An 11,878-nucleotide genomic window follows, 5' to 3' on the forward strand; every position below is an offset into this window, starting at 1 on the left:
TGTGCAGAAGAGCAACTCTGAAACATGTTGAAGCAGATGGGCTGCAGCAGCGGAAGACCACACCTGGTGCCACTCCTGTCAGCTAAGAACAGGAAACCGACGCTACAATTCACACAGGTTCATCAAAATTGGACAATAGAAGATTGGAAAAATATTATCTGGTCTGATGAGTTTCAGTTTCTGCTGTGACATTAGGTCGGTAGGGTCCCAGTTTGGCTTAAACAACATGAAAGCATGGATCCACCCTGCTTTGCACAAAGAGTTCAGGCTGGTGTGGTGATGTAATGCGTGAGGGATATTTTCTTGGCACACTTTGGTACCAACTAAACACCACAGTCTACCTGAGTGTTGTTGCTGATCATGTCCATCCCTTTATAAACGCACTACGCCCATCTTCTGATGGCTGCTTCCAGCAGGATAACACACCATGTCACAAAGCTAACATCACCTCAAACTGGTTTCTTGAACATGGCAATGAGCTCACTGTACTGAAATGGCCTCCACGGTCACAGATCTCAATCCAGTAGAGCAGCACCTTTGGGATGTGGTGGAGAGTCACATCATGGCTGTGCAACCAACAAATCTGCAACAGTTGTGTGATGCTCTTATGTCAATCTGGACCAAAATCTCTGAGGAATGTTTCCAGCATTTCCAGAATCTCTGCCACGAAGAATTGAGAAGGCAAAAGGGGATCCAACCCAGTAGTACCAAGGTGTACTTAATAAAATGTCCAGTGAGTGTAGAGCCCATGACTCTCTATGGATATCTCAACAACCAAAGTTATTTAATTATTTAACAATGTACGGCATTGTCATGAACTGAGCCGCATGACCATGACAAAAAAGGGAGATGCACACACAATTGCTAATTAAAAGACTTTATTTTAAACTAAAGGAACAAAGGCAGAACTTAAACTAACCCTGATGTATGTAGTCAGTACAATCAGTAGTGTTAGTAAATGCATGAGTGAACACATATATGCAATGTTGTCAAGTGCAAGAAACCAAGACAAAATCCAAGGAAGTGTCACAAGGAGGCAAGCCACCCATCGAATGAGCTGTGAGTCAAAAGTTTGGACACGCTTACATAAGTGTGTCCAAACTTTTGACAGGTATTGTATATAGAGCACTGGCGCACATTGGGCCCAGGTGTTGCCAGTGTCACTGATCGGAAATGAGCCACACCAGCCGTCCAGTGCTTGAAGAAGAGACCTACTACAAACAGACCAAAAGGAAGGCAGGACAGAGCGGGTCCTCACAGGTATCAACAGAGGAAATTACAGGTTTCCTGCTACTAGGAAGGTCAAATCTAAGTTCACACTAGAGTTCAAAAGCTCTAATACAGATAAGACTTGAACTTTCATTACTACTCGATACAATCACCATTCATACAAGCCCAGTTTAATCAAAATTGGATGAATAGTTTAGGAAGAGTGGCCATCTGAAAATTAGCTCCTACTCCCATTTGAGCCTGTTTTTTTTTGCCAAATTCAAATCTGTTTTGGGGAAATTTCTGGTTTTTTTGATCTTAGAGCTAAATCATTATCGCTGCTACTCCAGGAGTGTTGGTCAGAATTGAATCAAGCTTACACACAGTGATCACTTAATGGGTCTTCTCCAAACTGTGCTCAAGGTCAAGGTGACATTTGGATTTTACAGGCAACAATCTGTGAATGAGGATGGATCATGAGTTGAATGAGCTACCATCACTGACACCTGGTTATTTTTTTTTTCTTCCTTCCAGAATAAATCTGAAAAGTGTTTTCTTTGCCATATTGAAGAGGAACTATTTAATGCAATCATAGGCTTTCTTTTATACATGGAGTACCTCCAAAAAATAAATAAATAAATAAAAAATACAATGGTGGAGAGCATTATCTTCACACTATAAATAGAAGAACACAAATGAAAGAGAATTAAAGTGAAAAATCCCACAAAAAACAAAACAAATCTGAGCTTTACAGGTATGATGTTAATCAAGAGCAGTGAAATCACCTGTGTGGGTGTACCATGGGAGTCCATGGCCTTGAAGCTAATTTTACTAAACAGCACACTGAGCGGTTATTAACATGCAAATGGTTCCTCTGCAAGGTATCAGTGCAGCGTGCGTACGTGCAGTCAACTCGAGTTCATCGCACCATCGTACTGTGATGAAAATAAAGCTGAGAAGGACGTGACCTTCAGAAGGGTTTAGCAACGGCACGTCTCAAACAAAGCAACACATGCAACTTTAAAAACAGCCGCTGAACAGTCATCATTAACCAGGAAGTCCACTAAGATTACAGCCTATTTTTCTGAGGGTGACACGGCCAAGGAAGTACACCATTACAAGGTTACAGAAGAAATAGAAAACGGAGAAGAACAATAACAGTCATGAGAGAAGGTAAGGTACATTCAAACAGACAGGGACCTGCAGATACATATTAGAAAACCCAGCTTATGAAAAGCAAACTACTTGATGGCCGTTCTATCAAATTCCAAGGAAATCTTGGGTGCTCTGTGGAGCCATCTGAAGGGTGCTGAAAATCATGTGAAGGGTCCCGTGGAGCCTCCTGGTGGTACAAGCATATTTCACACCAAGTGTCTGTCCCACTGCTTTCGTAACCATATTTGTTTGCACAGGCTGTGAAGTGCAAATGACATTATGCTGCGTTCTAGTTTTATTATGACTAGGTCAAATACTGGCAATAATAAAAAATATACAGAAGCATTATTATAGCATCTCCAGCAGTTACATCTGACCTACAAGAGTTTTAGGCAGGAGCAGATCTGATCACTGACAGATCGTCAAAATTAACACAGACGAGTTTAAATGCGCTGCTGAACAAATGCACAAGGCCAATGATCAGTTTTATTGTTTTATTATCACAGAAGCACAACAGGTACCACTATGCAGGTGACCAACAAATTCATCGCTATCATGAGGAAAAAAAACAAAAGTTAAAGGAATGCTTATGAGAAAAAAAAAAATCCAATCACAACAACACATCCTTCAAAAACTTTTACAATATTGTCAGATATACATGGCAGAAAGAAGCAAAAGCACTTTGGATTATTCACTTTCCTTTTGCGCATTGTACCAATATGCTCCTAAGATGTTTAACTTAAAACTGAAGTGCTCAGATCAGACACATGCAGTAGCTTTCATCTTTTCGCTCCACTTCTAGTTCAAATGGATTCATTATCCAGCTCTGAAGTACCAATTATCGGGACTGTGGCTTAAAAGTCAAGCTTCCAAATCTACAACATTAGAAGGATATCTGTGTTACAAAATGAAACAGGTCCAGCTGAAATGTTTTTTGGAATTTAAGCTGGGATAGGCTCGAGCCCTTCCACGACCCTGAAAAGGATAAGTGGAAGAAAATGGATGTCTATAGAGAAGTTAAATATTAAATTTTTTTTTTTAGCCAATCAAAAGAAAGCTGGAGTACCCGAGTGTAAACCTGATGACCTTTTTTTGTACATTCATTCAACAAATCAAGAATCCACCAACTCAATCATGAAAGGAAAAGATTTGACGAGAACTTAAGAGCCATGACAACTGCAATATGATTGTAAGTCAAAAAAAAAAGAAAAGAAAATCCCTCCTTTTTAACACCAATTCAATGGAAAACACTACAAAAACAAAACCCCAAACACTAAGAATAGATGCTGAAAACCAGAACTTATTTATTCCCTTAAACACAAAAAGCATGGGGAGGTGAGTATTTGCATACAGAGCTACAGCCCAGGGTTTAACAGACAGTATGTGAGTAAGCCACGGCTGAATGGGGAAACCATACAATGGGGAGGAAAAGAAAAGATGCAAGCACGGGGTGGAGAGGTTGTCCAGTAGGTTACTCCTCATCTGAGGAGTCCCTGTCAAAGTTGTAGGCCATGAAGAAAACGTCGGGTCGAGGTGGGACGAGGGCATGGCCCGGTTTCACAATCTCAAAGCCCAGGAAACTGAAGGTACGCACAAGTTTAGCTGGAAGAATGAAGCAGGTGGACAACATGTTAACATTCACTGATTCACAGAAGCCCAAATTAACATATTATTACAGAGTAGACACTCAAAATAGGTGTGCTGGAAATACCCCCCCCCAAAAAAACCAACCAAAAAAAAAAAAAAAAAACAAGGTTAGCACATACCACGATCATCTCTGTTCTTGTAAAAGCAGACAAACACGCTAACAACTTTCAGATGTTCTTCAGCATACTCCAAGAGAGCTGCGAAACTGCAGGGAGAACAGAGGGTAGCTTAGGTTAGAAAATGGGAAACAAGCCCACAAGAAGTAGGCTGAACCACAATGGACACACTGGCTGAATCTCGAGCTTATCCTCAAAGGATTAGATGTGTTCAGCTGATTCTTGTACATGCTGAGCTTTTGGCTTCGCCGGCAATGTTTCACAGTCAGCAAAATGTGATTTAACATCAGATCAAGGTTTAAAGTGTGCAGAGGTGCCAGCACCCAATCATCTTAATCATAACATTTGTACACCATATTATTGTAACGTTAAACTGCCTGTGTACTCTCGTGAGGCAACTCACGTCTGCCCTCCTGGAGACCTGCAGGTATTTTTCTGTTTATTGCTGCTAATCAGGCCTCACCTCTCCTTGCTGCCATCAGGAAGAGGGTCAAGAGGTATCTCCACATAGAGTGCACTGCTGCTTATGACAGCATCCCACTCTATTGTCTTGGTAACGGTGGGACGACTTTGGAAGTGGAGTATCCCAGGGCGACCATTCCCTGGTGGCTCCTCCATTACAGTCAACTTTCGGTCCTGGAATTTAAATAAAGACATTAAAAAAAGCAGTCATGGAGTCACATTATTATTATTAACTCCTGAAAACACTTCAAAGAAGGCACTTCTTCCAACTTACTGAGTAGAGCAGTCGAGCTGAAGGAGTGTGATCCCGTGTGCCATTCCCTCGCCCACCTGGGATCTTCAGGGGTGGGAGAGGGGCATCAGGAGCACCACAGAGGCCCTGGGCCGCGGGTACTACTACAGTGCAGGGACAGGCTGCAGGCAGAGCAGACAAAGTAAACAGTCACAAAACTGCACGCTTTGACATCTTTCGTGTAAGTGCAAGCTCAGACATGTCATGGGACTTGACACAGACAAATTCAGACTCAGACTTGGCCTTTGTGTGTAAAGGTGTATCAATTAATGTCTGGTGACTGCATCATCTGTGAAGCAGCTCATATTGTGTGTTACTCAAGACTACCTGCAGGCTCTTACTCCTCCAAATAAATTATAGAGGATGTTTGCATCACTCAGCAGAGGCAACAAAACCCAGACGAGTCACATGTAACAGTTTTGTTTGAACTGCTAAGCAGCTGCTAACTGTGTCAACACCTTAACACCCTGGGCTACAAATACCCACTGTAGCACTGTGCATGCTCATCTGAGGGGAAGTTCTCATTCTTAGAGTTTGAACACCCTAATGTTGATTTAAAAAAAAAAGTTTTTGTTTAATTATCTGTAAAATAATTATAAATACTGCCTGACAAACTAAGCTAACAAATCCTGAGGCTGAACAGATCCACAGTGTGTTACAGCAGCAGGTCTGACTGCTCCTTGAAATTCATTTACAGTTTCAGTTCCCACAACAATGGCACTATGTTTACAAAGCATCTGAAGGAGCAGTGCACCAACGCAGGAAGACAGGGTGGGAGGAAATCAGCTGCAAGCGTTAGCTGTTTGAAGCATAAATGTAGACTTGTATTCATGAGCTCCCGTTTCAGTGTGGTTAGTCCAAACAGTGACCCCCCCCGAGAGGTCAAGGTTCTTTAAGAACAAAGTATTGATCACAGTATGCCGCCGGTTGTAGATGATAGTGTAACAATTAAATTTTAGAAAGTAGATTAATCTTTCAATCAAACAATACAGTAACAAAACTCAGATTATCTTCCCTTTATTTATTTCAATGTAACATCCAAAACAATTTGGACTGATGCTTATATAGCTGAGCTTTCTTACTACAAGCCTCATTAACCCATTTAAGTGTCTTTTCCTATGCTTAAGAACTTTTAACCTAATATACACACTCCGATGGCATCGAGGTCAGCTCTGGGTTCAAGAATACTTCAACATGCAGGCTAGGGGAGCCTGGCATCGAACCACCGACCTTCCAACCCACTCTACCTCCTGAGCCTGTGACCTGAATATAAGCTTTTAAAAACAAAACAAACAAACAAAAAAAAAAAAACACACTTCTTTATCCAGACCCTACTTGTTTAGTGTGAATGCAAAAGCAGCAACAAAACCAACACAACTAAGAAAAAATATATTACAATTTTTATTTTATTTGTTTTTCTATAAAATGGCTTCAACCAATAAAAAGTACCATTTATAATTACCAGCAGCTCAAGACTTGAATAAACTGGGACTTTTGCTTTATCAACTTCTACTAAGAGTTCACCTTAATAAGACAAAGAAAAACAACTCTCGAACTGAGAGAGCGATTATAATACATGTACGCTTTAATAAACTATAAGTTTAATCAAATTAAAATTGTGACTGCCTTCTATAACGATCTTCGTCATCCTTGACTGCGACTCAGGAATGAGGCAACAAACGATAAAGCCACCCGATAAAATGTTGAGTACTGAGCGTCCTCTCCGTTCACAGCATTATGTGCACACATATACAGTGCTGCGTCCATCACTGTGTACAGTAATCTCGTCACGACGTCACCTCCAGTAAAATGGCAGTTGCGTAATAATTTACCTCGTCAGCTCACGAGGGCAAATCGAGCAAAAACGTGTTCGCCTGCCTATTTTCTTTCGCATTAATAATAATGGCATAATAGTGGCATCCCCTTCCTCTCTTTATCCGGGGGCACCAGATATTTACGGGAACGGCGCTGTTTCCTCGTCTCACTGCGCAGCGCCCTTTAGGAGGCGAGCTTTGAGCGTTAACAGTGTCACATTTGACGCATGAACACCTGGTTCATTCAAACGAATTCAGTGGATGTCAGTTTACGTTTTCTGTATATATTTTCTTTTTACTTTCTTTAACTGTTAAAGCCTGACTCCGCACTAACTGCAGTGACGCAACTCAAGTTCAACGACGTCTGCGGCTAACGTTAGCTAACGCTGTTTGAACCATTTTTAGGGTTCCACAGCAAATGTCCGCACTTCTAACATGACAGTTTTTTAATAATAGTCAGACAACTGCTAAAAAGCGTAATTCTAAGACTATTTGGTAATCATGCGCTACACTATTTACTTCCGCTTTTCTGGTCGGCTGCTAGCTGCGTTAGCTTAGCCACCCCTCCCCCCACATCGCGATTAGCCGTTAGCTCGGTCGAGGTGATTTTCAGCTTGTACTTACTTCCCAATCATGTCACAAATACCACTACTCAGATTCGCCATGGTAGTATTAAGAGGCTGCCTTTTTCCTTCTTTCTCGCGAGCAAAGCAATGACTGTTTAGGATCCGCTGGAGGTTGGATTTTACCATCCGGCCTCGGGTAGAGACACGTCGGCCTGACTGCTCTCGGCTGCGCTCCGCTCGGTAGTGATCGCTCACGGAGTTGAGAGCTGCTAAAAAACGGGGGTAGTCAGTGACACACAATGACACAAAACGACTACTTCCGATTATCAAAATAATTGTGAGTGTGTTGCGTGTTCTGTAACACACTGCCTTCATGTTTTTGTTCGTTTGTTTCACCATTTAGAAATAGCATTCAGTTTACTGACAAAATGATCCAAACTGACATGGACTCAGATTACATTGACAACACTAAGAGAGTCGAAATAGATCATTTTTGTTATAACAAACGTATCTAATATTTTTTGTGCGAATTACAATGAATGTGATACAGCAGTAATTTCTGTTTTAACAGCTGCAGGTCACAAATCTACGCTGTTTTTTGTTTAGCAACTAATAAACTAATAACAGGTGCTTTTATTATGAAAGAGGAAAACGCATTAAAACAGCTATGGCTACAAAGAGCAAACTTTACATTAACAAGCTAATGCTAACCGTGTTAAAAATAGTAAATGAAAAAAAGGTTAGGGTGGTAGTAAAGATCCATAATCAATAAATGAGAAAACTGACTGGCCCTGACCTGTGACTGGAAAATATTAAATGTGGTATATAACAATGTGCCCTCGCAGTACAGGAAAATTCATTTAAAACCGTGATTTCTTCCTGTTTATAACCTTTAGCTTGTGTGACGCTAGCACCCGTCAGTAGAGGGGGTCTGTGTTTCCTGGGCCTGGAGGCACCTAGACAAACGCTTAGAACAAAGACACACAACTATATGGTTACTGTGCTCCTATTTTCCAATTTTTTTGGCTGCTTTGCCGACAAATGCAGTTGATCTATTGGAGTATGCGTTCTGGAAAATAAATATTGCCAAACTGTAGCAAGAGTATTCCCATGTCAGGGGTGGCCCAAGCCTTGATGGGATTTAATTTGCCACCCCCATTCCACTTAATTGGCACCTAAGTTATTAATGCTGGAGGGTTGAAGTTGAATATCAATTTCTTGGGAAGCATTGGTCTTTCAGCCCCATGCACATAAGCCGATTGAAAAACAGTGTATTTAAGTATGATACACATTGTAAAACTATGTCTTGTCCATGACTTTGAAGAGAGTGGGACTAGTACCAATGCATGCCATATTCAATCTAAGGGCATGGGAAATATCTGATTTAGGGTGTTTGATTTTCTTTGCAAATGCACCTAATTACAGACTAGTAAATAAACAATTTGTAATATATGAATAATTATTCAGCATACAGAATTGCTGAGCATCAGTGGAATAATATCAAATACAAGTGGTCAGCAACTGAGCCCAATACTGAAGTGCTGTAAATATGCTATTAAGCTGCTATACCAATTAATGACATGTGGCACCCAAAGATCATGAATGAGGCATGAAAGTGAGGTCTATTAGTCTAGCCATGCAACCTGATTGAAAGTGTGAAAACAACAAAGTGCTGTCACCACAGGAATTGTGGAATAAGGAACTAGTCGGATTAAACCACAGCTCACTAATGCACAGTTATGTTTGAACATGCATGCATGAATAAAGCCAAGATATGCCCAGCTAGCATGTCCCGTCCACTGAACCTTGTAAATATTCAACAGGCCTGACTTATAAGTGTCACAATTCTGCAGTGTAAGGGTAAAAACCCAAACGCAGGACTCAGGAGGAAAAGCATGAACTCAGAAATACACAGCTTTAATGCTGGATGCACATCAGGTACAACGAAACTAGGAACGCTCAACTGGAGCTAATACGTCAACAACTAGGAATAGATGGGGAAACTCTCAACCAGGAAACTCATTATCTAAGTGAGATAACGTGACAAAGAACAGGAGGACACATTTGATATATACACACACGAGGTAATAGGAGAGACAGGACACACCAGGGAGCACATCTTAACAAGACAAGGGAAGCAAAACTGAATACAGTGATACAAAGGACTGCTAAAGTAAAACAACACAGGAAAGTAGGCACACTTACGGACTACAACACCTACACTAGAGGGACAAGAACATAACACAGGTAACGAGACACAAAAGGAAGGAACGCCAAGGACTTAAACTACAGCACAAGGAACTGAGAACAGGACTAAATATACTTAAATGGTGAATAAACATCAAACAGACCCGGGAACACAAGAAGCCTGAGAACTGAAACACAGGATTAAATACAAAGTAAACAACAGCCAAGAAGAGAACTCAGATAACTAAACTAAGAAGCCTGGGGATATAAAGAAAGAAACCGACCAGGAATTACCAGAAAAACGCACAAAATTCAAACACACTGTAAACTAGGAATCAAACAGTAATCTTAAACAATAGAAAACTGAAAGTCCAAAAACTAAAAATGCTGGGTTATAAACCCAAGACCATGGCCATAAGATCTAAGCAAATCGTATATTAATTAGAAACAGACTGAGGTCAGTGACACAGGTTAAAATGTTTTGCTCTTTTGATAGAGTTGTAACAACATAAGACTTTTGGTCTTTATCATATGATAATGACCATACGTAGCCAGCTAGCGAACTACACAAACATTTGGAATTGTTTTCCAACTAAACCTATAGTAATTGCTAATGGAAACATACTGTAACGTTGTAAACACACTTCCACAGTCGGCGATGTTCACAACAAAGGTCGTCTTTATTAGCAGAAAAACGGCTGCTGTAGGCCACAGCCACGCCAACCACAACTACAACAACGGAACAGCAACACACACACACAGGCAAGCTCTCGGTCTTTTCTCTCTCTCCATGCTGCCTTCACGAACCTCCCGAACAGTCCGAAATCCCACAACATCAACACGCTCTCTAACTAAGAGAATCGCTACAATACCTTTGTCTTCTTGCCTTTTTTCTTCCTCTAATCTTCTCTTTTTCCCCTTCTCTACCCTAGAGAAGGTCCTTTCTGTGACATTTCTGTTTTGTAGCCCCATCCACAAACAACCGTCACTGACAGACCATCAAGTCACCTGGAGCTCTGCTGATGCGTATTCCTGCCCAAGCTACCCGGATGGACACTGACGCTGGAAATCAGACAGCAACTAGCCTACTCATTAAATCAGCGTTGCTACAACTGTACAATTCTGGAGTGCTGTAATAGTTTCTTCTTTCTTTTAAGAAACTGGGATGTTAAAAAAAAAAAAAAAAAAGTTTCATGAAAAATTTGGTTGAACTTGGGGCCCCCCTGGTGGTTAGGGGGCCCTATGCAGCCGCATATGTTGCCTCAGGCCGGCCCTGTCCCATGATGTTTACTCTGAATGATTTTACATATGAAGATCTTAAAATCTATGTTAATTTGTGTTTAAAAACATTTACATGAGTAATATAGACTGTAAATTTTTAACAATCAATTGAAAAACTAGTCAGGTCCAACAAGAGCACTCCAGGAAGTTTGCTCAGGTGTGATGCATATCTACTTTATATGTGGTATATTGCAAATAATATCGTTGCAGCTGTGTGCACAAAGAAGTTATCCCAAGCATTTGCTGTGTTTTTGTATTATTTTCTGTTGGAATGATACATTTTCTGATTACTTCTTCCCCTAAATTATATCTTATTGTCATGAAAATATTTGTCAGTCTTTAAGCTCCATTTTCTAGATTGCTCTATTAACTATGCATATAACCTGAAGAGTTAAGTGAAAAGTAGCATCTTTAAAATTTTGCTTAGACGTTTGGTGTTAGATCTGGTTCCCAACATTTTCTATCCAAGCTTCATCAAGCTTGATTGCTGAAAAATAACCTTAATGGCTATTCTAGTTTACACCTTAGTTAATGTAACATAACTGAAGAGTTTTTGTTGCTGTTGTTACTGGGGTTTTGTTTTGTTTTGTTTGGACTCGTTGAAAAATGAACTTCTAACAGGTTGTCCACCAAGTGGCGACAAAGCAACACGGTTTCCCTTCAGGGAGACTGGATAAATAAATAAATACATAAATAAATCTTTATTGTCATTGCACGTATACAACAAATTTAGATGCTATGCTCTCATGTAGGTGAGTCAACACAACCACGTGTATGTTTTGAGCTGAAAAAAGAAAAATCAAATTTCTGTTTGTGAGTCGTCTTTCAACTACATTCCAACGCATTTTGTAACAGCCTCAAAAATAAATAAAATAAAATAAAATAAAACCACAGTGAGACAATAATCCCAAAACAGAAAGCTGTAAACGATTCATTTTCTCATACTGAACTCAGTTATGGCAAACTTGTAACACATTTATTAGACCACCTGTCATAAAAACAAAAAAACAATAATGTTTTAGAAATCAGTCAAAAACTTGCTTATGACTAAAAAATTGCTAAATCACTGAACTAAATTCATGTTTTTGTACCCACATTACAAATACAAATACACTGGACTTCTCTTAGAAGTCAGAAATTAATCAAGCC

The 11,878-nt window shown here is 40.2% G+C and overlaps 1 protein-coding gene across 1 annotated transcript; it reads right to left on the reverse strand.

Annotated features, from left to right (window-relative positions):
- Positions 1-3,644: 3,644 nt before the first annotated feature.
- Positions 3,645-7,522, reverse strand: oaz1b (ornithine decarboxylase antizyme 1b). The gene is given in 6 exon segments (XM_030742320.1): positions 3,645-3,966; positions 4,131-4,216; positions 4,591-4,763; positions 4,864-4,950; positions 4,952-5,003; positions 7,320-7,522. Coding segments are annotated over 6 exon segments (657 nt in total). The 5' UTR covers positions 7,448-7,522; the 3' UTR covers positions 3,645-3,835.
- Positions 7,523-11,878: the final 4,356 nt, after the last annotated feature.

The sequence above is a fragment of the Archocentrus centrarchus genome, chromosome 12, assembly GCF_007364275.1.
Source record: "Archocentrus centrarchus isolate MPI-CPG fArcCen1 chromosome 12, fArcCen1, whole genome shotgun sequence".
Lineage (NCBI taxonomy): Eukaryota > Metazoa > Chordata > Actinopteri > Cichliformes > Cichlidae > Archocentrus > Archocentrus centrarchus.